The 27,291-nt window shown below is 49.1% G+C and overlaps 1 protein-coding gene across 2 annotated transcripts in view; it reads left to right on the forward strand.

Moving 5' to 3' along the window:
* FBLN2 (fibulin 2) overlaps nucleotides 1-27,291 on the forward strand; it is an 88,577-nt gene that overhangs the window by 32,156 nt on the left and 29,130 nt on the right. For both annotated transcript variants that reach the window (XM_003826237.5, XM_003826238.5), the window contains exon 3: nucleotides 26,033-26,144. In XM_003826237.5, the coding sequence (XP_003826285.3) occupies nucleotides 26,033-26,144 (112 nt within the window). The remainder of the gene's footprint in view (nucleotides 1-26,032; nucleotides 26,145-27,291) is intronic.

Here is a 27,291-nt window from a genome sequence, read left to right on the forward strand (position 1 = left end):
CGTGGTGCACCTGGGGGCCACACACACGCGGGGAAGTCAGGGGCGGCAGGTGGGGGGTGGGGGGGGAGGTGTGGGCCTGGGGCACTGGCTTTCACTGGGGTCCAGGATGGGGAACATGAAAGTCCGGTAGTGGTTGGGCACTTTAAAGCAAGCAGGCCTGAGATTTGAAACAAACCAATGCAAAGTCCTTTCCTGGACGGAGGTGTTATTTTGGAATCCCGCTGGCCTGGAGGTCAGGTGTGGGTTTAGGGAGGGAGCTCTCTGGGCTGAAGTAGAGGAAAGACAGCAGGAATTTATCATCTAAGTTAGGTGGCCAATCAGACATGGAGGCTGAGGTAGTACGTGTGCCGTAAACCTCAACACCCACAGACTCTTGCACCTGGGCTCAGAACTAGCAGGGCCGCTGCTTTTGCCACATTGTGTTGTCAGCCAGTCAGGAGGCCAGCCCAGGGTCAAGGCTCCTGGCCACGAGAGTCACTGCAGAGTCCTGCTGCCATGGTGGGGATTAAGGAGGGGGAGAATGCAGGCGGTCAGTTCAGTGGGTGCCCCCGTGCCTGAGCACCAAGCCCCAGACCCCGTGCCAGTGCTTCACGTGCCTCCTCTCATTTAGTTCCCATAGTGACCCTACAGCAAAGGGATTACGAGTCCCTTCCCACCGTGGTGTCAACCTGTGCCTGGCCATGGCCTAGGGCGAGGAAGTGTTGAGCCCAGCTCTGAACCCAGATCTGTTGACATAAAAGGCATCTCTGTGTTTTCTGCTTGGGTCCTGGCACAGGGCTCCCCAGGTTAGAGGCTGGCTCGACCCTTCACTAGCTGTGTGACCTCAGGCAAATTGCTTAACTGTCCTGGGCCTCAAGATTTCTCATCTGTAAAAGGGGCTTACTGATGGCTTCCTCCCAGAGCTGTGTTCTCAATGGGAAGAAAGCCTGCAGTGGACACCAGGTGCAGGGGAGGCCTGCCACAGAGCAGAGCTCCACTCATGGCTGGCGTCCCAGATGCTGTGGTTCCAAGTCCTGAGGCCCTGCTGAGAGGGTGGCGGCCTTCGAGCCCTGGGCTGCATCCTGTTCACGCACCCAGGCCAAGGCAGCAGATGCGGCTTTCCTGAGGCTGAACCATGCCTAGGAGTCCTTGGCCTCCTGAGCCTTCCAGAATCCTGGCGGCCTCAGTGAGCTGGAGTTCAGGATCTGTGCTGCGAGTTTCCCTGCGGGCAATGTCGGCATCCTCTACCTGCCAGCACCTCCTCGAGGCTAGGCCAGGCTGTGGGCCTCTAGGACCTCTGGCCTGCAGCATCCGGGGCTTTGAGGCAAAGCTTCTGGTTGAGATCAGAATTGTGTGGGCTGGGGCTCTGGTGGGACCTCCACCCCCTTGTCCACTCCTAGGCCTCCATGCTGGGAAAGTGGGCTTGGGGCCAAGTTGCAGTGAGATTGAGCCTGCTTTGGCCCTCAGAGAGTGAATTCCTGCCTCTGCCGCTCGTGGCTGTGTGACCTCAGGCAAGCGACTCACCCTCTCTGAGCCTCAGTTTCTGCATCTGTACAATGGGGCGGTCCTGTTAGTCTCAGGATTACTGAGAGGAGCAGGCGGGCTAACGGCAGCCAGCACAGAGTGCTGCTCCGGGCCACGGGCTCCCTGTCTCGTCCTGCCAGAGGTTCTGCAGGAACTGGGGTGGCGGGGGAGGGATGAGAAGAGGGCTTTGTGTTCTTGTTTCTTCAAACAGATGTAGATGTGTATCTTCTGGTGGCCAGAAGTTGTCCCCTCTGGCAAAAGAGCAGAGGAGCCAGGCCTGGCAGGGTTGGGCAGGGGCCGTTCAGCTGCTGTGTTCGCCACTCCAGCTGCCTCCAGATGTGCAGCAGCGTGTTCCTCACTGGCTGTCTCCCTCCCATGCTGCACTCTTGTTTCGGCCCCTGCCAACTGCGTCAGCAAACGCGCGAGCTGCGAGACCCCTCCTTCAGCCATAGAGCCTGGCTGCAAGGCTGGCTTCCCACAGACAAGGGGAGGGGCACCCTCCTCTACTGAGTCTGCATGCGGGGCCCTCTTTGCCACCCTCACAGGTCACCCTGCATCAGTGGAGCATTTATTATGTGCCAGGCACTGTGTTAATCACTGGACGCGTATCAGTCCATTATGTGTCGTGACCCCCCTGTGAGGGGATGTCATCATTATGTCCATTTTGTAGACGAGGTGACTGAGGCCCAGGCAGGTTAAGTGAATTGTCCATGGTTCCTGAAACCAGTGAAGTAGATGTTTGCCAACCCCTGACTTGGCCCCCTGCACCGGGCACTTCCACCTCCTGCCTGCTGCCTCCCTGAGTTTGCCTGGCTGCCCAGTGTGAGCAGGCATTTCCCTGTTGTGGGCAGACTGAGGCTTCAGGACTGTCTGGATGGCTGGCCCTCAAGGGGCAAAGCTGAGCCCAGGGCAAGCTGGCAGGCCTCAGGCTCTGCACTCGCCCCCCTGCCCCAACCCCTCAGGCCTCTCCCTGGTACCTTCCTGGTCAAGGTCTAGGCCGGTGGACCTGGTGGGACTGTGGTTCCAAGTATAGTCAAGGGCCACATAAGGACGTTTTGGTCAGTGATAGACCCCATATATAACGGTGGGATTAGCAGGTAGGCAAGCCTGCCCGGCACAGAGGGCCCAGAACCTGGGGGTGGCGGAGTAGGTAGAGAGGGAGTGAGAGGCTTTCTCTCCTGCTTCCAGCCCCATCCTCTCGCCTGCCCCCCTCACCCTTTGGGTGCCAGAGATTCAGCAGGAACCACAAAGGTGAAGACCCTTAGAGATGAGGGTCCCTGCTGTTAACTCCAGCGACTGTGGCCAGCCGGCCTTTAGAATGCATGCAATGGAGAAGCAGCACTAGAAGTCTGGGAGTGAAACAGCTTGTTGGAAAGTGGGGGCCGTGGGGACCAGAGACTGTACCTAGAACACAAGGGCAGTCGCTCCTGCTGTTGCCCTGGGGCCGTGGAGGCCTGGCATGGTCCAAGATTTTGGATTTTCTACAAGAAGCCTGGGATCTGGAACTTCATATGACAGCTCCCAATTTGTAAATATTAGCAATTTGTTCACATATTTTTAAAGCACCCACAAAGTACACTACAGGCACCTGCTTGCTGCCATAGCTTGGACTCTCCCTCTGCCACCCCTCCTGACACCACTAGGATGACACAGAGGTCCAGTGCTGGGTGAGGAGCTGGCTGAGAGCTCTGCAGGTGCAGAGGATGGGGGCCCAGGAGCCCTGACTCCAACCCAGGCTCTCTCTGCCCAGACCTCCCATCCCAGCTGAGTCAGAGCTGGTGGGATCAGTGTCACGGTGAGGCTACATGGAGGGCTGAGGGCAGGGACCTGCAGGTTACTGTGCAGTACCTGGACCAGCAACAGTGGGAGCTCCACCCCTGGCCTGCAGGGGAGACTGGTGAGAGCCGAGGCTCCAGGGAGTAGCCGTGGCCATAGGTAGAGGCAACTGTGCCTGTATGGGGACCCCAGGATGCCACCCTCCAGGCCAGCCTCCCTCAAGAAAGAGCAGGGCTGACTGGTGGAAGGTGGGTCTAGGGCAGATAGGGAGTGGGCAGTAGGCTTTGGGGAGGATGGCCATGCGGGTGTGGTGGTTGGGAATCAGGGACTGTCCGCAATGCCACCACACAGGCATGGGCGTGAGATGAGCAGCCTCAAGCTCATCTCTGTGTGCTCCTCACGTGCTCACACGGGAGGAGTTAGAGTGAGCTCAGATGCCCAGGTCGAGATGCCATGTTGGCGGTGGGAACTTGAGCATGGAGCTCAGGGCACAGGTCTAAGCTGGAGGTGGAAGCTGATCAGAGAATGGCTGTGCTTCTGTCCCTTCCCCACCAAGCTGGCCCACCTGGCAGTTGGGGCTGGGTTGGTGGTGGGTGAGTGATGGAGGACGACCTCACAATTCCTCATCTGTCACCGTGTGGCCCCTGGAGCCCGGATGCAGGAGCAGGGAGGCCAAGGGTCTTGCCAGAGGTTGCTTGGCTGGTGGGGGCATGGCTGGGCTTTGAGTGGAGCTCTCTGGCTTCCTGGCTTTGTGCCTCACACCCCCCACCAGCCGTGGCCATCAGGATAGAAGTGTTTCCTGCTTGGCGTGAGGCTGGTGAGCGTGTTACCCTGACCTCTCCTAGGCACCTTTGATCAGTGCTGATTGCTTCACTTTGAGTGTGCAGAGTGGCCAGTTATTCTGCAGGAGCAACTAGACAGAGGAAGGATGTATTTTAGTTGGGGGTGTGCATGGGGGAATCAGATCAATCAGTGCCTGGTCAGGTTCTAGGAAGGCGGGCCTGGTGGTACAGTCAAGTGCTGCATAATGACATTTCCATCAATGATATACTCTATATGTGATGGTCCCATACGATTATGGTGAAGCTGAAGCAGCTGAAAAATGCCTTTTGCCTAGTGACAGCGTAGCCATTACTCGTGTTTGTGGTGATGCTGGTATAAGCAAACCTACTGCACTGCCAATAGTACAAAAGCCTAGCACATGGGCTGGGCGTGGTGGCTTATGCCTGTAATCCCAGCACTTTGGGAGGCCAAGGCAGGAGAATCGCTTGAACCCAGGAGGCGGAGGTTGCAATGAGCCAAGATCGCACCATTGCAGTCCAGCCTGGGCAACAAGAGTGAAACTCTGTCTCAAAAAAGCAAAACAAAACAAAAAGCCTAGCACGTGTAGTTAGTTACAGTGCATCATACTTGATAATGAATGTCTGTGTTACCAGTTTATGTATTTACTATGTTTTTGTTGTTATTTTGGTAGGCCTAGGGCACTACTGTGCGCTAGTGTGTTATTTGGCTTTCTACTTATTTGAAAAATAGTTAACTATAAAACAGCCTCTGGTAGGTCCTTTGGGAGGTATCCAGGAGAAGGCATTGCTATCATAGGAGATGACAGCTCCCTGCATGTTACTGCCCCTTAAGACGTCCCAGCAGGATAAGATGTGGAGGTGGAAGGCAGTAATATTGATGATCCTGACCCTGTGTAGGCCTAGGCTAGTGTGTGTGTTTATGTCTTAGTTTCTTTTTTTCTTTTTTTGAGATGGATTCTCGCTCTGTCCCCTAGGCTGGAGTGCAGTGGCGTGATCTCAGCTCACTGCAACCTCTGCCTCCTGGGTTCAAGCTATTCTGCTTCAGCCTCCTGAGTAGCTGGGATTACAGGTGCCTGCCACCACGCCAGGCTAATTTTTGTATTTTTAGTAGAGACGGGGTTACACCATGTTGGTCAGGCTGGTCGTGAACTCCTGACCTCGTGATCCGCCTGCCTAGGCCTCTCAAAGGGTTGGGATTACAGGCATGAGCCACCACGCCTGGCCTATGTCTTAGTTTTTTTTTTTTTTTTTTTTTTTTTATTGAAATGGAGTCTTGCTCTGTCACCCAGGCTGGAGTGCAGTGGCGTGATCTTGGCTCACTGCAACCTCCACCCCTGGGGTTCAAGCAATTCTCTTGCCTCAGCCTCCTGAGTAGCTGGGACTACAGGCGCATGGTGCCACGCCCAGCTAATTTTTTTTTTTTTTTTTTGTATTTTAGTAGAGACGGGTTTTACCATGTTGCCCAGGCTGGTTGCTAACTCCTGAGCTCAGGCAATCCGCCTGTCTCAGCCTCCCAAAGTGCTGGGATTATGGGATGGAGCCACCGCACCCGGCCTATGTCTTAGTTTTTAAGAAAAAAGATTTAAAAGTTAAAAAAAAAAATTGAAAATAGGCTGGGTGCGGTGGCTTATGCCTGTAATCCCAGCACTTTGGGAGGCTGAGGGCGGATCACCTGAGGTCAGGAGTTTGAGACCAGCTTGGCCAACATGGTGAAACCCCATCTCTACTAAAAATACAAAAATTAGCCGGTCACAGTGGCGCAGGGCTGTAATCCTAGCTACTCAGGAGGCTGAGGTAGGAGAATCGCTTGAGCCCGAGAGGCGGAGTTTGTAGTGAGCCCAGGTCGGGCCACTGCATTCCAGCCGGGGTGACACAGCGAGACTCCATCTCAAAAAAAAAAAAAATAAATAAAATAAATAATTAAAAAAAAATAAAAACACATATAGAGTAAGGATATAAAGAAATATTTTTCTATAGCTGTACAATGAGGGCATTTATGTTTTAAGGTAAGCGTTATTACAAAAGGGTAAAAAATTAAAGTTTATAAAGTAAAAACATTACAGTAAGCTAAGATGAATTTATTATTGAAGAAAGAAAAATATTTTAAGCTAAATTTAGTGTAGCTGAAGTGTCCAGTGTTTCTAAAATCTGCAGTAATGCACAGTAGTGCCCTAGGTCTTCAAATGCACTCACCACTCACTCATTGAGTCACCCAGGGCAGCATCCAGTCCTGCAAGCTCCATGCATGGTAAGGGCCCTATAAACCAAAAATAAAATTCTAAGGCCCCTGCCACCAACCGTCTAACTGGACTTCCTTCTCAGCAGGCGCTCTTAAAATTTAACTTGAAAGACTGGTTCAGGCCATGAAGGGAAGTGGGGGTCACAGAGGCCTCATTATACCTCTCACATTAACATCAGCACATACTTTAAGTCTGATAAGAAACATTTTACAGCCTAGCTAAAAGCTTCATCTGCTTGATAAAACTACACCATGCACAACCTCTTATCCCAACCCAAACATCATTCCTTTCTATTGATCCCAGGTCTTTAGACAAACTCAACCAATTGTCAACCAGAAAATGTTTAAATTTACCTATGGCCTGGAGGCGCCCCCCAATCTTGCTTTGAGTTGTCCTGCCTTTCTGGACCAAACTAATGTGTTTCTTAAATGTACTTGATTGATGTCTCATGCCTCCCTAAAATGTACAAAACCAAGCTGCACTCCAACCACCTTGGGCACAAGTGGTCAGGACTTCCTGAGGTTGTGTCTTGGGCATGTATCCTCAACCTTGGCAAAATACTTTCTGAATTAACTGAGACCTGTCTCAGATTTTCTGGGTCTGCAGGCCCTATACAGGCGAACCACTTTTTATCTTTTATATCATACTCTTACTGTGCCTTTTCTGTGTCTAGCTTTGTTTAGATTCACAAATACTTACCATTGTGTTCCAGTTGCCTGTAGTACTCAGTACAGTCATGTTCTGGACAGGTGTGTCGCCTAGGAGCAAGGCTATATCATGCAGCCCAGGTGTGTAGTAGTCTATGACACTTAGGTGTGGGTAAGGACACTCTTATGTCCTCACACGATGACGACACCACCTAACCACGCATTTCTCAGAACGTGACCCCTTCGTTAAGTGACGCATGATTGTGTGGGGTGAAGGGAAATGGAAAGCTGCCAGGCGGAGGCACGGGGCATTTGGTTCTGGAAGGGCCCCAGCCTGGCCCTGTGGCTTCTCATTGGGAACCCTGAGCTCCAGGTCCCAGACCACCTTGGCTTTGCTCTGGCAGAGCACGGCTGGTGGCTGCTCCCAGGGTGCCTGCTGCCTCTTCTCCAGGCAGGACTTCTGAGTCAACGCCTCCCCGGTCAGCACAGATCACCTGAGGCTTTGCAGAAGACCACGCTGGACAGTGCTGGTGCCCCACTGCCTGTTTACTTCTAAGAGAAAAAAAGATCCAGTTTATATTATGTGATATTTTTACTTTTATTTTTTATCAATCATTATTTATGTTTCTAAAAAGGTATGTTTACATTTCTCATAGTAAATACTGGCGTGGGAACACCAAAATTGCTATGTAGTTAAATATCTCTTATTAAACTGTACGTATGATGGGCTGGAAATTAAGCGAGAAAGAAAAAACAACAGAATTAAATCATTTATAAGATTCATCTATAAGTAACACAAAACATCATTCTAAGAATCAGAATTACATCAAACTTCAGTTTGAGCAGAAGTATAGTCTCTTAGGTAATAGCAGTTCCTTAAATAATAATGAAAGAGGGAATTCATAGTTCTTTCTGAGAAGGGACAGTGCACACTTTTAGTGTCTTGCAAGTTCCACACATTCTTTTTAAACAGAGTTAAACTTGTCAAGAATTTCTGTGCTTCTCCTGAATCAGGGCAGCCAAGAGTTGTGCAAGATACTTTTCTCTCTTTTGCATGGAGTTGGCCCCTAGACATCGCAACAAAAATAACCCATGAAAATGCGGATGACAGTCGCACACATCACTGGTTCCCTGGAAGGCTGTGGAAGGGTGAGGCTTGTCCATGGGTCATCTGACTGCGAATATACCACTTTCCAGAGCTTTCTAAGGAGCAGCTGGAAGTCAAATACTGTGGGGTCTCACAGCCCCTCCCACCCATGTTGTTGAAGCCCACCATCAAGCCCCCTTTGGTAACTGTGACTCTCCCAGCCGCAGCTCACTAACATCCCACGGTTCCACCTGGAACCCCAGTCCACACTAAGCAGCTGGGACAGACTTTCAGTGGGGCTATTTGAGGGGCAAGGGGGCTCAGTGAAGAAGGGGCTCAGCCTCATCATTGTCCAGTGCTCTCTTTCATTTGGGACACACACACACACGGATATTTCAGTCTTGACACTGTATCTTGCAACTCTAAAAAATAGCGATATCCTCTAATATTATCACATACCATGACCCTATACTTCACACAATTACCAATTCCCTAATGCCTTCTAATACTCCAACTATATTAATCTCTCTCTTCTTCTTCCCAAAGGGTACCGTATAGCTCGTTTTATAAAAGCAATGTCTAATCAAGGATGATTAGATATTTGGTTTATTTTTGGTTGTTATGTCTCCTGAGTTTCCTTCTTTCTTAAAGTTTCTATTGAAGCATAATGTACATGCTCTTGAGTGTCTTTTAATCCAGATTAATGTAACAGTACTCGTCTTAGAGGTTTTTATTAGAGTAAAATGTATAGACAGTAAAGCAACAAGCCTTAATAGAACAGCCCAGCAAGTTTCTTCTTATGTGTAAACCCAGGCATTCCACAGTCAAGATAGAAAGCATTTCAAGCACCCCAGAGTTTTCCTGGTGCCCTTTCTCAGTTCTTAACCCCATTGCTGCTGGAAACCATTATTTTGACTTTTATCACCATCTATTACTCTTGCCAATTATTTTTTATTTTTTTGTAGAGATGGGTTCTACCTATGTTGCCCAGGTGGGTCTCAAACTCCTGGCCTCAAGCAATCCTCCTGCCTCACCCTCCCGAAGTGCTGGGATTATAGGCAGGAGCCACCATGCCTGGCCTAACTCTTGCCTAGTCTTTAATTTATTTATTTATCGAGACAGAGTCTCACTCTGTTGCCCAGGCTGGAGTGCAGAGGTGCCATCTTGGCTCACTGCAACCTCCGCTTCCCAGGTTCCAGTGATTCTCATGCCTCAGCCTCCCAAGTAGCTGGGACTACAGGTGCCCACCACGATGCCTGGCTAATTTTTGTATTTTTAGTAGAGACGGGGTTTCACCATGTTGGCCAGGCTGGTCTTGAACTCCTGACCTCAAATGATCCACCTGCCTCAGCCTCCCAAAGTGCTGGGATTACAGGCGTGAGCCACCATGCCCAGCCCTGTTTTGTTTTCTGTTCTTGAATTTATTTTGAATGATGGGAACATACAGCGTGATCTTGCTTGTGTTTGGCTTCTTTAGCTCAAGGTAAAGTATTTGAGACTCATGCATGTTGGTGCATATAGCAGTAGTTCATTTTTAGAAAATTACTGCTTATGATTCCATTGTAGGAATAAATCATAGTTTTAAAAATCAGTTTTAGTGTTGATGGACATTTGGGTTCCATGCTGCACACTGTTGCTGTGAGCATTCTCGTCTGCGTCTTTGGAAGACTTAGGCATCCATGTCTGTTGGATACATACTGAGGACTGGAGTTGCTGCATCAAAGGTTATGTTTAACGTTAGCAGATACCGCCAAATGGTTTTCCAAAGTACATTGCCAATTTGCATCCCTACCAGCCATGCATGAGAGTTCCATCTGCTCCACATTTCTGCCAACTCTGGCGGTTGCCATTCTTTGTAATTTTGGCCAGTCTGGAGGATGTGCAGTAATAGCTCACTGTGGCCTTTATTTGCCTTCTCTTACAAGTTATGATGTTGTCTACATTTTCATATTACTCTTGGCTATTTTGTTGTCATTTGCCTATTTTAAAATTAAGTTTCTTTGTCTTATTGATTCATAGGGGTTTTAAAAATATGTTCTGGTTATGAGTCTCTTGTTGGATTCCACATAGGTGATCTCATTTTATGACTTGCCTTTTTATTCTCTTAATAAAACTTTCTGATGAATTCATTGCAAATGTTGTCATCCGAGGAACACAAGTTCCAAATTGGAATGAAGTATCATCTATTGATCTATATATTTATGTTAGTACATTTTGTATTAACAAATGGCCCCTAGACATCTCACATGGGGTTTCACCATGTTGGCCAGGCTGCCCTTGAACTCCTGACCTCAAGTGATCCACCTACCTCAGCCTCCCAACGTGCTGGGGTTACAGGCGTGAGCCACCACACCCGGCCAATGTTTTCTGGCCTCTCCTTTCTGTTCCATTATCTATCTTTGCACCATTACCACTCTGTCTTGATTACTGTAGCCTTGTAGTAATTTTTAATATCTGCTAGTGAGAGTTTTCCAGCGTTGTTCTTCTTTTTCAAGATTGTTTCAGCTGTTCTGGGTCCTTTGCATTTCCATTGAAATTTGGAATTAGCCCTTTTAAAAGGCTGCTAGCATCTCAATTGGTATTGTATTGAATCTGTAGCTCAGATTTGACAGAATTGACATCTCAATATTAAGTTTCCAGCCCATGAACATGATATATCCCCCTATTTATTTAGGTTGTTTTTATTTTCTTTTGGGAGTGTTTTGTCATTTTTAGTGTAGAGTTCTTGTATATCTTTAATTAGATGTATTCTTAGCTAATTGATGTTTTTAATACTATTGCAAATTGTATTGATTTTAACCCTTTATTTTCTAAGTATTTGTGGCTTATATTAGTTTGCTTTGGCAACAGTTTATTTAGCTCTTTCTGTGAGTTGGGAATTTGGGCTGGGCTCTGCTGATGGGGGCCAGGTGTGGCTGAGCTCGCTCAGGTGTTTGTGGTCAGCTGGGAGCTCAGCTGGGAGATAGCTGGTCTGGGATGGCCTCTGCTGGGATGGTTGTCTATGCTCTCTCATCCTCCATCAGCCCAGCCCGGACTACAGAGTCCCAGGAGAGACAGCAGAAGCCACAAGGCCCCTTTGGATTTCACATGTGCCATATCCTGTTGTCCAGGGCAACATAGTCACGAGGTCAGCCCAGATTCAACAGGTGGGGAAATAGATGCCACTTCTCAATGGGAGGAACTGCAAAGCATTGAGGTGATTTCTGCAGTCATCACAGATAGGATGGCAATATTCACACTGAATTTAGCAGGCACCTCTGGAGGGTTGGATCTTCATTGGAGTCCTGCACATGTTAACTACCCGGGCATGGGTTAAAGTTAATCTGCACACTCACATTGTGATATAAACATAAGGAAATGTTTTCAAGTTTGTCTCTGGTAGACAACAGCCTGGGCTTTGGGGACAGGCAGAGCTGCATTCCAATCTTAGTACAGTCACTTTCTTCACCTTTAAGGGGAAGGTAATTGGCTGGGCGCAGTGGCTCATACCTGTAATCCCAGCACTTTAGGAGGCTGAGGTGGGTGGATCACGAGGTCAGGAGTTCAAGGCCAGCTTGGCCAACATGGTGAAACCCCGTCTCTACTAAAAATACAAAAATTAGCCGGGCGTGGTGGTGTGCCCCTGTAGTCCCAGCTACTCGGGAGGCTGAGGCGGGAGAATTGCTTGAACCTGAGAGGCAGAGGTTACAGTGAGCTGAGATCGCGCCACTGCATTCCAGCCTGGGCAACAGAGTGAGACTCTATCTCAAAAAAAAAAAAAAAAAGTGGAAGATAATTGCCCCTAGCCTGCAGGGTTGTGGGGAGAATTAAGTGGGTGACATATTCAGAAGTCCCCAGCGCCGGCGGCTGTAACCATTAGCAAGTATGAATTCTTCTTCTCTCAGCCCTGGAAGCAGCCGGTCTTAAGCCAGTGTACCTCGTCTTCCTGTGCCCCTGACACTGCAAGCTTTTATAACACTCATTTTACCTCCACTTCAGAGTTGAGCTGAGCTACAGTTGACAAGCTGGTATCTTGTAAAATGTATAGACTTTTAAGTGAACATTTTCCCAGTTCTTTTCTGTGGTTGTCTCTTTAGATTTTGGAGCCATTATATTTTCTTCCCAGGCACAGGAGTCAAGCATTTTTTCTGGAGACTTTTGGAAAGCTCATAGACCCCAGTGGGTGGGTAGGATACTGAGGGTGCGGTTAAACCCACCCTCCTTGACGTTTGGGGGCTGCGTGTTGAAACATGGGCAGAGTTCCGTCGCTCAGAGACCCACTTGCCCGGGCTTGATGGGCTGGGGGTGGTGCTGGGTGGGGCAGAGGTCCCTGCTATGATGGGCTTCTCTCTGGGCGGGGCAGAGGTCCCTGCTGTGATGGGCTTCTCTCTGTGCTCAGACCCCGTCTCTCACCATTCCTGGGCTCAGGGGACCTGCAGCTTGGGCAGCTTTGATTCCTGTCCTGGGGATTGGGGATAACCTCACAAAGTAAGCCTGTCGTTTAAACCCTGTATGTTTAAACCCTTGGGCACATCACTCTGCCTCCCTGGGTCTTGGTTTTCCCAGCTGGGTGGTGGCTGTTACTAAAGTGATCCTGGCTCCGTGGGCTCTGGAGGGAGGGGGAGCCCTAGCCCCTGACCTGGGCCCAGGAAACAGCTTTTGCCAGGCTTCTCAAGCTGGCAGAGCTGAATGGTCAAGCTGGCTTTCAGGTGACACTCAGCTGGGGACACAGAGGGACCCCAGAGCCCGGGCTCCCAGGTCCAGACCCTATGCAGGATGGTGCCCAGCTGAGAGCCTGCTGTGAGAGTGGGCTTGGGGAAGGGGCCAGAGGGGTGGCAGGGAGGGCCTTGCTTCCCTTGGAAGAACTGATGAAGATGGGGACTTGAACTTCCGTTCCCTTCTTTCCTTTCTTTGATGCTTGGCTCAGGAGCCTGCACTCTGGAGCCATGCAGCTGGGGTGAGATCCTGCGGCTGCCCTGGCTGGGTGTGTGGTCTGGGGCAAGCTGTGCCTTCTCTTTCCACAGCTGTCTGCTGGTCTGCAAAATGGGGGCTGAGGCTGGGACGTTCCTTCTAGAGCCAGAGGGAAGATACCGTGGGTGCAGGCTGGGGTTCAGCAGGCAGCTCTGCCAAGCCTGAGATCCGGCCGGTTGGCTGGACTGGCCAGGCTGGGGTGTCCAGACAGTAAACACCCACAGAGGAGAAGGTGATGTGAGGGCCACAGAGAGCAGTGGGGTTGCAGAAGCCGGTGCTGAGGGGGCTGGCTGGGGCTGCTCTGCCTGCTGAGGAAGGCATCCCTCAGGCTGAGTTGGGTGAGCTCAGGCAGACCCCGCTGCCTGGCCGCTCCTGCTGTTTCTTAGCCATCCCCTGCTGGTTTCTGTGATCCCGGGGAGGAAGGCAGACCCAGGTTCAGAAACCCTTTCTGTCTGTCCATTTTACAGTCCTCATAAAAAAAACTCAAGGCGCCTCCACAGACCTTCAGGTAACCCTCCCACCCTGTCCCTCCACACCCCCAGGAGAACACCAAGGCTGGCGGGAACATCAGGGCTGCAGCCTTCTCTGTGCTGTTTGCTCAGGCCCCACAAACATCCTGTCCAAACAGGGGCCTGGCAGAGATGGCCCTGTCACCACCCTCCTGCCAGGTGTGGAAACTTCTCTGCAGCATTTTCAAAGCCGGAATTCTTTAAGGCTTTAATGTCAAGGGACGGGGACTGGCTAGAGCGGTCATGACCTCTGCACTGGATTGTTCAGGGAACCCATTGTCCTATGATCAAAGGAGCTTAGAATCCTCAGAAAATGGGTAATACCTGCATAAGATAAGAAACAAATACAAATTACAAAAGGGGTAAACAGTTTCCTTCCTCCCTCCCCAGGGCTGAGTCCCTCCCCAAGATAGCCACAGTTACCAGTTTCTTGGGTATCCTTCCAGAAATAATCCATGCATATCCATGTATCTTTTTAGGAAGACAAATGGTAGCTTATTAGAGATACTATTCAGGATTGACCCTTAAAAAATTCTTCATAGTACATGTGGAAATTCTTTCATGTAAGTGCATGCAGATCTAACGCTTTTTAACAGCTGCATACGATTAGATGGATATAGCATCAGTTTTGCTTTGTTTTGAGATAAGGTCTTGCTCTGTCTCCAGGCTGGAGTGCAGTGGCGTGATCACTGCTCCCTGCAGCCTAGACCTCCTGGGCTCAAGGCATCCTCCTGCCTCAGCCTCCCAAGTAGTGGGGACCACAGGTGCATGCCACCATGCCTGGCTAATTTTTAAAATTTTGTTGGGAGATGGAGGCTCACTGTGTTACCTAGGCTGGTCAGCATCAGTTATTTAATCACTGCCCTGCAGATGGGATTTAGGTTGTTTCTGGATCTTTGCTGTCACAAATGCAGGTGCATCAGAATCTGTGATGCTCCTGTTTGTTTTCATGGGAGCATCTCATCTATCAGCAGATTAGATCCCTACAAGGAGAATTGCAGGGTCACAAATTTTTTACACTGCAATGCATTTTTATTATTTTTTAAATCACATAACATGACATTTTCCATTTTTAGTTGTGCTCTTCCAAGGCATAAATTACATCCACCTCGTTGTGCAGCTGTCACCACCATCCACCTCCAGAAATTTTTCATCTTCTCAAACTGAAACTCTGTCTCCATTAAACCCTAACTCCCTATATCCCCACTCCCAGCCCTTGGCACCCACCATTCCATTTTCTGTCTCTATGGATTGACTACTCTAAGGACCCCATACAAGTGGAATCATAGTCTTTATCCTTGTGTATCTGGCTTGTTTCACTTACCTTGATTTTATTTTTTAAATTTATTATTTAAATTTAAAAAATAAATTTGTTTTTTATTATTTAAATTTAAAAAATAAATTTGTTTATTTATTTATTTATTTTAGATAAGGTCTTGCTCTGTTGCCCAGGCTGAAGTGCGGTGGCACGATCATAGCTCACTGCAGCCTTGACCTCCCGGGCTGAAGTGATCCTCCTCCCTTAGCCTCTCAAGTAGCTGGGACTATAGGCACACACCATCATGCCTGGCTAATTTTTAAATTTTTTGTAGAGATGGAGTCTGGCTATGTTTCCCAGGCTGGTCTTGAACTCCTAGCCTCAGGCAACCCTCCTGCTTCAGCCTCCCAAAATGCTGGTATTATAGGCGTGAGCCACTGCATCTGGCCTGGATCTATTTTTAAAAGACTCTTTTAGGCTTTAGTCTTAGAGTTTTCTGATCATACTACCTTTTTCAGTACTGTCTTTGTTTGGGAGGAGAGCAGTTCAGGAAGTGTCCACATGGGCAGCAGGACAGAAACCATAGGGTCGCCCCTGACACCCCACTCCAGTTACCACCGTCCTGATGGCAGTCAGCAAGAGTTCCCTCCTTTTCCTTATAATTTTACCCCCGAACAATCTTGCTTCATTCTTCTCTGTTGTTGAGTCTCACATGAAAGGCTGTGTGCAGTATTCCTCTGTGACCTGCCTCTTTCCCTGGTGCAGTGTTGGTGTGCTCCTTGTGGGTTATTGCACGTGGTGGCAGTGAGGTGGCTGGCATCATGTGGTCACACTGCAGCCTATGGACCCTTTCTCTCATTTGTGGGCACTTGGAAACCACCTGGAGACCACCGGAATACTCAGGGTCGTGGGTGTGTTGCCTTTTGCTTTACCAGGGGACAGTGAGTGGTTTTCCAGAATGGACCTGCTCTGTGCCACTCGGCGTGGGAACAGCGGGGTTCCTGCTGGGCAAGGGTTGTGCTCACCCTGCTGCCAGGCCCGGAGCCCTGATGCCGTGAAGTCAACCGTGGCAGTGTGTTCTGAAACTGGGATGTTGCTGGGCCATGTCACTGCCAATCCCAGGAGGCCAGAGAGAATCTCTGAGTTGAGGCTGGGCTGTCAGAGTGGGAGAGCACCTGCGTCTCTCTTTCCACAGTGCTGCTGAGAACTGGCAGGTGGGGAAGGCATTGCTCCCCCTCGGCCTGAGCTCCAGCAAAGCAGCAAAGTGGACAGAAATGGAGAATTCTCGAAAAGCCAGAGGAAAGAGGAGGCAGGGTAGGCGTGGCTGAAGGCTGCACCAGCTTCTGCTGCTGAAGGGATGGTTGCTAATCCTTCCATGGATTTGTCTGCCCCTTTGTTAATTAACTTGGAAAGTAGTCACCAAGCATCTTATATGTGCCAGGAGACAGGAGGCTGTGTTTACTGAGTACCAGCTATTTGCCATGCAATGAGTCTTACGTTCCCACTTGTGAAATTTGGGTGGGGAGAGTTACTTGCCCATTTTACAAGCAAGGAAATGGAGGCTCAGAAGCCGAGTGACTCACCCAAGTGCCCCAGCCAGTGAGTGGTAGCCCAGCCACACACCTGTGCTTCCAGCGGTGGAAGGACATGCCTGTGCTCATCTTGTGACCCTGGTAGCATCTGCTACATAGAAGTGGTGTAAGGGGAGGTGGCCAGTAAGGGTTTGCATTCTTCCTTGTCATTTCCCTAAGGCTGTGCCCCTGGGCTCCCTCTCTTAAACTCTTAGAACCTCTTTTTACACCTCTGGGGCAGGGAGATCATCCCACCGACCTCTTGTTGTTGATGTGAGCTTTACATGAGATGATATACACCAAGAGCCTGAAGTATTTCATCCAGCCCCAGATTTTACCAGGGACCTGGTCTGTGCTGTGTGCTGGGCACTGGAGACCCTGAAATGATTAGGCTGATTCTTGGCCCATGAGACCCTCCCAATCTGGTGGTTGGGACAGCCTGCCACCCGACAGGGACATCATGGTCGAAGGACATGAGTGAAGTCAGAGGAGGGAGCTGCTTTTCCTGGGTGCTAGACAGAGCCTGCTGGATGCACAGACAGGCAGGGAGTCACATTTGGACTGGCTCATGAGGGATGGGTAGTTGGATACTCGCCAGTTGGCCAAGGTAGAAGAAGGGCATCCTAGCATGGAACAGCGTGTGCAAAGGCGTAGAACAAGAGAAGGTGTATGTGGCTGGGAGCTGAGTCTGGGCTGTGCTGTGAAGGCCCTGAGTCTCACTCCAGAGAGAGGCACTTTATCCTGTGGGGCAGTGGCTTTTCTGTGGGATCTGTGGAGCCCCAAGGCTCCCCAAGATGACTCAGGGATGTGGAAGGCCAGGGCATTGTGAGGACGACCAGGTAAGATGATGTGATGAGGGTTGAGTAGGAGTTAGTTTAGATATGGAAGTTAGGGAGACCCTCTCTGAGGAGGAGAGACCCCCAGAAAGAGAAGGAGCCTGTCCCATAGAGAGTGGGGGCAGCAGATGGCACAGGGAGAGGTGGAAGATTCCAGGCAGGCAGCATTGCAAATGCCAAGGCCTTGGGGCAGGACTGAGTCTGAGGAGCTCCTGAGTAGAGAGAGTGAGTGGGAGAGTGAGTCAGAGAAAGGAGGTCAGGAGGGGAAGTGGGCAGGACCCCACCGTGTAGGACTTTGTAAGGAAAGTGGAGACCACGGGGGGCCATAGGCGCAGGAGTGATCCAATCTGATTTGTATTTGTGGACAGTCATTCTATAGCCCTGTGGGTGATGGGCTGGAGGGTGACAGAAGTGGAAGCAAGGAGGGCAGGAGGGGGTGGTGGAGGAGGGGGTGGCTGGTGGACTGAGATGCCTTTGGAGGTGGCCCTGTGAGTGATAGACTGGAGGGAGGCGGGAGATGGGGGATTGGCCTGGGAGCGACCTGAGGATGGTAGGGCCTTTGTTGACACAGGAAGACCCAGGGAGGGGGTGGCTTGGGAAAATCCGGAGCTGAGCAAATTCCAGCTGGGGAAGTGCCAGGGAGACATCTGGGGTGGTTTCTTGGCCAGCTGTGGGCATGTGCATGTGACATGGGGGGCGGGGGCAAGAGGAAGGTGGCATCGGAAGCTTAGAGATGAGATCAGCCAGGCCAGGGTGTGTTGGAGAAGAGAAGAAGCCCCAGTGCTGAGACTCCAAAAGTCTGGTGCTCAGGAAGTTAAAAAACACGACAGAGAGAGAGAGAGAGAGAGAGAGAGCGAGAGAGAGAGAGCGCCAGGCAGGGGCTAGGGGACCTGTGAGAGGTGGTCTCAGAAGGAGACCTAGAGGAGAGGAGGTGGCTGCTGGGCGGAGCCTTGGAGAATCAGGGTGGAGGGCGGGGGCCTCTGGACATGAGATGAGGGTACTCACTCATCGTGCTGGGCTTTGCCTGGCTCTGCCTCCCACATTTTGGATGGCACCTGGCAATGCTACTCATGGCACCTGCACAATTTCCCCTCCTGCTGCAACTGGGTGGCCCTCCCAGCATAAGGGTCACAGCTCCTGAGCTTTGTTTGAGAAGGAAGGTGGCCAGGAGAGAATGGGGGGAAACCTGGCACCTGATCAAGGAGGAGCAGGCAGAGAGCGCCATTCAACACCCACGAAAGCAGAGCCACCTCTCGAGCTGGTGATGGTTAGAGTCCCAGAGACGACCTTCAGGATCGGCTGCATTAGGTCACCTGTGCAACAGACATGGGGATGCTCAGGCCTGGAGAAGGGAGAGTAAGAGGGGAAATTGAAGCTTGCGACTTCTTTTTTAATTTTGTACACTTTTTTTTTTTTTGAGACGGAGTCTTGCTCTTGTCACCCAGGCTGGAGTGCAGTGGCGCCATCTCGGCTCACTGCAACCTCCGCCTCACGGGTTCAAGTGATTCTCCTGCCTCAGCCTCCCGAGTAGCTGGGATTACAGGTGCCCACCACCATGCCCAGCTAATTTTTGTACTTTTAGTAGAGATGGGTTTTCGCCATGCTGGCCAGGTTGGTCTCAAACTCCTGACCTCAGGTGATCTGCCCACCTCGGCCTCCCAAAGTGCTGGGATTACAGGCGTGAGCCACTGCACCTGGCCATTTGTACACATTTATGGGGCAGGTACATGTGAAATTCTGTGACGTGTGTGTGATTCACAGTGATCACATCAGGGTGTTGAGGGTGTCCATCACCTGACTACCGTGCATTTTTGTTAAGGGTAGTCACTCTGCTCGGGATTTCTAACTCCCCAGCTCATCTGTGAAATAGGAATGCTGACAGTTCTCACTCTTAGTAACTGTGAGGTTCCTGTGCTGGGACCCTGCCTGGCTGGTTGCTAGCACTGCTGTATTTCAGCTGTTACTGTTATCCTCATTGGGCATCCCACTGATGTCATCTGGCTAAGAGCCAGGGACTATAATCTCTGTAAGGCAATCTTGGAAGAGGTTTAGGGAGGAAGGATTCGGTCCTGTAGAAAAATGTTGTGAGTCTGAGCTGTGCAGAAGAGAGGATAAACCGCCTGGGCAGAGTCGTCTCCTGTCACCAGAAGTATTCAAATAAGGAGAGTCTCCCACATGCCCAGAGTATAACAAGAGGGGACGAGACATTGAATGGTGGCGTCACTCTCAGTGGCCACAGAGACTGAAGTCAGGACTCTGGCATCCTGGGAGGTGGAGGCAGGACTCTGCCTGGCACCTAGTGCTCCTGAGTCCTGGGACAGACATGTCGGAGCCATGTTCCATTCAGATGGTGAGCACTGATCCCGGCCTCCGACACAGCGCCTCTCAGTTGCCCAGGGTCTCCTAGATTCATTCAGCAAATACTCATTGAACACCCACCATGTGCCAGGGGGCTGAGATATGGCTATGAGGAAGATAGATAAGAGACCTACCCTCTGGGAGCTGACATTGCAAAGGAGGAAACAGAGGACTGAGAAAGTAAACTCATCCACAAGAGGATCTCACAGTGCTGACTGCTGTGAGAGGGTTATTTATTTGTTTCTTTGAGACAAGGTCTTTGTCACCCAAGTTGAAGTGCAGTGGCACAAGCATGGCTCACTGAAGCCTCCATCTCCTGGGCTCAAGCAATCCCTTCCCCTCAGGCTCCTGAATAGCTGGAAATGCAGGCATGTACCACCATGCCTGGTTAAATTTTTTCTTTTTAAGAGACAGTCACACTATGTTTCTCAGGCTGGTCTCAAACTACTGGCCTCAAGTGATCCTCCTGCTTCAGCCTCCCAGAGTTCTGGGATTACAGGCTATGGATTTTGTTTCTGAAGAAGATTCTCTTTTTTCTAAAATTATCTTTGTAAATTTTATTCTAATCCTGCCTTTATAGATTTGGAAGTTACTTTCGTGTATGGTGTGATGTGGGTCCCAGCATCATAAATTCTTTCCCTGCAAAGTTTGAATGCCACCTTCATCATGTATTCAATTCCCGTATGCACATAGGTCTGTTTCTGAAGTCTTTTCTCTTCCATTGAGCGCCTTGTCTTCTTGTTTTAATTATTAGAACTTTGAAGTGTATTCTGATACCGTTAGAGAAAGTCTACCTTCTCTGTTCTTATTTTTCAGAAATGTTCTCGGGTATTCTTAAGCATTTCATTTTTTGGATGAATTTTAGAATTAACACGACAAATTCTGTGACAGTTACACTTTGCTTTGGTTGGAATCGCATTGAAGTTGTAGAGTAAGTAGAGGAGAATTGACATCTTTAAGGTACATATTAGATACATGGTATGTATTTTGAATAAAGTGTATGTTATACCCATTAGACAATCAAATTTTCGTCTTCATGTGAATCAAGCATGTTCACTGTAGATTTATTTCTAGGTTTGTTTCTCTTTTGAATGGGAATTTTTTCCTATTAACTTTTCTATTTAATTGTTATGGGGGTATAGGAAAGCCACTAATTTGAGTGTGTTTTTTTTGTTTTGGCTATTGTATTATAGTCATTATTGTTAATTGTATTAATTCTAATACTTTGTGAGTTTTGAGTCTCTTGGATTGTCTAGGAAGATGAAACCATAACATCTGCCAATAACGACTGTTGTTTCTTCTTTCTATTATTTCTTTGGCCCTTTTTTCTTTCTTTCTTTCTTTTTTTTTTCCCAAGACGAGTCTTGCTCTGTCGCCCAGGCTGGAGTGCAGTGGTGCGATCTTGGCTCACTGCAACCTCCGCCTCCTGGGTTCAAGCAATTTTTGTCCCTCAGCCTCCCGAGTAGCTGGGATTACAGGTGCACGCCACCAAGCCTGGCTAATTTTTTTGTATTTTTAGCAGAGACGAGGTTTCATTGTGTTGGCTAGGCTGGTCTTGAACTCCTGACCTCGTGATCCGCATTCCTCAGCCTCTCAAAGTGCTGGCATTACAGGTGTGAGCCACTACGCCTGGCCTCCTTTTTTTCTTTCTTTTTTTTAAGTTTTTTTTTTTTTAATTATACTTTAAGTTCTAGGGTACATGTGCATAATGTGCAGGTTTGTTACATATGTATACATGTGCCATGTTACATGTAACAGGTGTGCTGCACCTGTTAACTCGTCATTTACATTAGGTATTTCTCCTAATGCTATCCTTCCCCCCTCCCCCCACCCCACGACAGGCCCCAGTGTGTGATGTTCCCCATCCTGTGTCCAAGTGTGCTCATTGTTCAATTCCCACCTATGAGTGAGAACATGCAGTGTTGGTTTTCTGTCCTTGCAATAATTTGCTCAGAATGATGGTTTCCAGCTTCATCCATGTCCCTACAAAGGACATGAACTCGTCCTTTTTTATGGCTGCATAGTAGTCCCTGGTGTATATGTGCCACATTTTCTTAATCCAGTCTATCATTGATGGACGTTTGGGTTGGTTCCAAGTCTTTGCTATTGTGAATAGTGCTGCAATAAATATATGTGTGCATGTGTCTTTATAGCAGCATGATTTATAATCCTTTGGGTATATACCCAGTAATGGGATGGCTGGGTCAAATGGTATTTCTAGTTCTAGATCCCTGAGGAATCGCCATACTGTCTTCCACAATGGTTGAACTAGTTTACAGTCCCACCAACAGTGTAAAAGCGTTCCTATTTCTCCACATCCTCTCCAGCACCTGTTGTTTCCTGACTTTTTAATGATTACCATTCTAACTGGTGTGAGATGGTATCTCATTGTGGTTTTGATTTGCATTCTCTGATGGCCAGTGATGATGAGCATTTTTTCATGTGTCTGTTGGCTGCATAAATGTCTTCTTTTGAGAAGTGTCTGTTCATATCCTTCGCCCACTTTTTGATGGGGTTGTTTGATTTTTTCTTGTAAATTTGTTTAAGTTCTTTGTAGATTCTGGATATTAGCCCTTTGTCAGATGGGTAGATTGCAAAAATTTTCTCCCATTCTGTAGGTTGCCTGTTCACTCTGATGGTAGTTTCTTTTGCTGTGCAGAAGCTCTTTAGTTTAATTAGATCCCATTTGTCAATTTTGGCTTTTGTTACCCTTGCTTTTGGTGTTTTAGACATGAAGTCCTTGCCCATGCCTATGTCCTGAATGGTATTGCCTAGGTTTTCTTCTAGGGTTTTTATGGTTTTAGGTCTAACATTTAAGTCTTTAATCCATCTTGAATTAATTTTTGTATAAGGTGTAAGGAAGGGATCCAGTTTCAGCTTTCTACATATGGCTAGCCAGTTTTCCCAGCACCGTTTATTAAATAGGGAATCGTTTTCCCATTTCTTGTTTTTGTCAGGTTTGTCAAAGATCAGATGGTTGTAGATGTGTGGTATTATTTCTGAGCCGGCCTCCTTTTTTCTTGTTTTACTGCATTTGCTAGTATCTCCAGGACAATGCTATATAGTAGCATGGCCCGTGGGCATTATTTTTGTAATATTTAATAATTCAGCGAGGGATGTGTCTAATGTTCCCCCATTGAGTATGATGTTTGCTATGTGCTTCTGGTAGACACCAGTTCTCATTCCTCTCGGTGCCTCAGAGCAGAACAGTAACAGGTTGTGATGGAAGCTGTTTTCCCTGTTTTACAGAAAAGGAATGAAAACTTAGGAAAGCTTGGTAACTTGCCGTGCCTGCTAAGGCGACGCAGCCGATGACCCTCAGTGAGCTCTTGCTCCGGCTGGAGTGTGCAGGTGCCATCCTTCACGGCATCTATCCCTCAGCCCTGTGCCCTTACGTGAACTGCTCAGGACATTTAGAGGGCTTTGTGGGCCTTAGCACCTACACAGCCATTCAGTCCTCATACAGAGAAGGACACTGAGTCTGTAGGGAGGAGAAGCGGCTGTCAGTGGTAACGCTGAGATGTGGACCCAGGCCCATCAGGCTCAGAGGCACTCATCTGTTACTTGTTGCCCTCAGCACGAATGTCTAGGCATTCTGTATAAACTTGACTTAGGAATGTCACTTTAGACCTCCGGGGCAAACGCTTGGGTTAATTACACGTCTCATTTCTTGGCATGGCTCTTATTATCCTCTTTGCAAGGCTCTTGTTTTATTTATTTATTAATATTTTATTTCCTTTCATCTTCTTTCTCCATTCCCATCCACCACCTCCATCTGCATAGCTGACAGTTTCATCTCATCAGTGTGTTTTTTGCTGTCATGTGTTCTTGCAAAGTATGCATTGTTATTTTATGTGTGATAGTTTAAATTTGTATAGTAGAACTGATTTGGCTTCTTCCTTTTCTTCCTTAGTGCTGTGTTCCTCCACACTTCTGTGTGTCTGTGTGTCCAGTTCACGCTGCTGTGTGTGTATCCAGTCTGTTGTTTCTGACAGCTCCTGCATGTAGCATGGCCCCAGATTTTCCTCATCTTCCCCCCCAGTGACGGACACCCAGGCTGTCTGCAACCCCCTTACACAAATAACACTTGACATGGGCATCCTTGTACTGGTTGTGTTACGGGCTGTCATGAGGACTTCCCTGGCACAGACACCAGGAGAAGAGCATCTGGGTCCTTGATGTTGCGTGTGCTTAACTGTATAAGTGGTGCCACATCTCTCCAGCTGGCCGCAGTCTCCACTCCCACCCCAGACACACGGACATGCAGCAGTGTAGAGGAATACAGCACTAAGGGAGAAAAGGGGGTCCCCACCTCTGTGTGGCATTTCTCACTCTTACTCATATTTCTAGTTTAATGGATATTTTATTATTATTTTTTGAGACAGAGTCTCATTCTGTCACCCAGGCTGGAGTGCAGTGGCTCCATCTCAGCTCACTGCAACCTCCAACCCCCCTCCCCATCCCTGGGCTCAAGCAATCCTCCCACCCCAGCTTCCCGAGTAGCTGGGCTAACTTTTTGTGGAGTTGGAGTTTCGCCATGTTGTCCAGGCTGGTCTCGAACTCCTGAGCTCAAGTGATGAACCCACCTTAGCCTCCCAAAATGCTGGGATACAGGCGTGAACCACCACATCTGGCCTAAGGAGTATTTTACTTTGGAGTTCTTTTTTCTCTTGTTAATTTTCAGGAGTTTATTATGTTTTGTAGATGGCAATTCCTTGTCAGTTTTGGACATTCCAGAAACATTTCTTAATATGTCAGCAGTCTATTATATGTGTACATGGAGTTCTTTGTTATACATATTGGAATTTTGAGGTAATCAAATTCATTAATTTTTGTAACCTATAGCCTGTGCCTTTGAGTTTTAAGACATTCTCCCCTACCCTTGACTCCTTCCAGCCTCCCCAGTCACAAATACAGTTGAACCTTGAACAACTCAGGAGTGAGGGGTGCTGACCCGACTAACAGTCAAGAATCCACATGTAACTTTTGACTCCTCAAAAACTTAACTAATAGCTGACTGTTGACAGGAAGCCTTACTGATAGCACAAATAGTCAATTAACACATATTTTATATGTTATATATATTATATACTGTATTTTTTTTTTTGAGATGGAGTTTCACTCTTATTGCCCAGGCTGAAGTGCAATGGAGTGATCTCGGCTCACCACAACCTCCGCCTCCCAGGTTCCAGTGATTCTCCTGCCTCAGCCTCCCGAGTAGCTGGGTTTACAGGCATGCGCCACCATGCCTGGCTGATTTTTTGTATTTTTAGTAGAGACGGAGTTTCTCCATGTTGGTCAGGCTGGTCTCAGACTCCTGAACTCAGGTGATCCTCCTGCCTAGGCCTCCCAAAGTGCTGGGATTACAGGCATGAGCCACCGTGCCCGGCTGACTATATTCTGTATTCTTTTCTTGTTGTTGTTTGTTTGTTTGTTTTTTCCCCGGGACGGAGTCTTGCTCTGTCACCCAGGCTGGAGTGCAGTGGCACAATCTCGGCTCACTACAACCTCTGCCTCCCGGGTTCAAGCAATTCTCCTGCCTCAGCCTCCTGAGTAGCTGGGATTACAGGTGCCTGCCACCGTGCCTGGCTAATTTTTGTATTTTTAGTAGAGACAGGGTTTCACCCTGTTGGCCAGGCTGGTCTTGAACTCCTGACCTCGTGATCTGCCCGCCTCAGCCTCTCAAAGTGCTGGGATAACAGGCATGAGCCACCGCACCCAGCCTATATTCTGTATTCTTAAAGTAAGCTTGAGAAAAAAAAATGTTATTAAGAAAATCATAAGAGAAAATATGTTTACTATTCATACAGTGGAAGTGGACCATCATAAAGGTCTTCATCCTCACTGTCTTCAGGCTGAGTAGGCTCAGGAGGAGGAGGAGGGGCTGGTCTTGCTGTCTTAGGGGTTGCAGAGGTGGAAGAAACTGCTGTGTTGTTCCAGGGGTCAAGTGTGTATTCAACATAAAACTTCCGTGAATTTCCTGGATGAACTTAAACTTCCCTTGCTGCCACTGCTGCTGTTTTCGTATCTCTTGTCCTGTCTTAGCATCTTAGGTTGGGTTCCTTAGAAGCAGAGCCTGAGTTGGGGGGTCTTGTGCATGTGTTGGTTCATTTGGGGAGACCTCTCAGGAGAAACTCTGAGGAGTGAGGGATGAGAGGTGGACAAAGCTGTGGCCCACGTGAGGTCTGACCCTGTGGGAGCTCTAGAGTGTGAGTGGCCCCCATAGAACTGGCTGCTTTGAGAGTGGGGGCTGAGCTCTAGCCCCATGTTAGCCTGTTATTGGCTGGGCTCCTCCCAGCCCCCATAGGGAGGACTCCACCTCGCAGACAGTTCACCAAAGACAGTTGTGTTGTGAGCTGTTAGCGACCAGCATGCACAGCAGCAGGGGTGGATGAGTTTGCCTGCCCAGTAAAGGAGACCTGGACAGGCCCCTGCATATCTGCTGGACTTGGTGACTTATGAATGGTGACTCTGCCTCATGTTGCTATCCACAGGCTCCACCAAGGACCTGATCGAGACTTGCTGTGCAGCCGGACAGCAGTGGGCCATCGACAATGACGAGTGCCTGGAGATCCCTGAGAGTGGCACTGAGGACAACGTCTGCAGGTAGGGTGGGCTCCCTGGAGCAGGCGGAGCTGCCCATTTGCCTTCTTCAGAACCCTGCTTGCCTAGGACCCCAGGCTCCAGGCAGCCCAGAGAGAGTGCACCTTCACATGCCTCTGGGGCATGAGGGTGATTGGGTGTGGCTGCCGTGCGCCATCTGGCCAGGCTTTCTCCAGGGGTGGAAAGTCCAAGACTGGTCCTAGGAACAAACCAGCCACATAAATTGGTAGCTGGCCTAGTGAGCAAGATCCGAGGAATGTACAATTTGAAACAAGTTTTAAAGGAGTGCTGTCCCCTAGGAATAGTCGGGTGCTCCCCTCACCACATTCTGCAGTTGCTGCCACACTCATGCCACTCGGGCTTTCTCTCCTCTGCCCTCTTCCTTTCTCTGCTTTGCTACCCTTGGGTCTTCAGGAGGCTGGCCTCTCACTGTGCTCCCTTGCTGCTGTGCTGGTTGTTTCTTCTGACTTTGATACCACAGCAAAGCAATCCTTTATCCCCATGCCTTCCCTTTTCCAGGCCCAGGAGAGCTCTTGGTCAGCTGCTCATGCTTTGTTTTTTTCCAGGGACCCCGTCTAACCTACTCATTTTTCCAAATAAGAAAGATTAAGTTCAGAGAGGCAGTGTGATTCACTCAAAACTACACAGCTCACTGGCAGCATGGCTGGGATTAGACCCCATGTTTCCCAATGTCCAGACCACTCTGCTTCCTATAAAAAAAATTTATGTTCTAACCTTGTCTTTCCCTTCAGCCATTCTACCAATATGGGGCAACTTAGGAGTTAGAGCATGCAGCACTGGGACCCCTGGAGTTTGGGGCTAAGCGGTCCTAGTGCATGCTTGCATCCGTCTTGTGGACGTGTCCCACTTCAGGGGGTGCTGAGCCCTGTCCCCCGTAATCCCCGCGGCCCTGTCCTGGCTCTGGTCTCTGCAGCTGATTTGTCAGCCACCTCTGCCCCAGGCAGCCCAACAGTGACTGGCAGGCAGTGACCAGGGACCCGGAGGCTGTGCTCCTCCAGGCTGACCTGCCAGCCTTTTCTGGGATTAGGTCTCTCTGTCCTCCCCGACCGTTGTGGGGGTGGGGACTCTGATGCCAACCCCTCTCTCTCAGAGGTCATGAACACACATCTCCGAGTCTAGTGGGACCCAG

The sequence above is a fragment of the Pan paniscus genome, chromosome 2 (assembly GCF_029289425.2).
Source record: "Pan paniscus chromosome 2, NHGRI_mPanPan1-v2.0_pri, whole genome shotgun sequence".
Taxonomy (NCBI): Eukaryota; Metazoa; Chordata; class Mammalia; order Primates; family Hominidae; genus Pan; species Pan paniscus.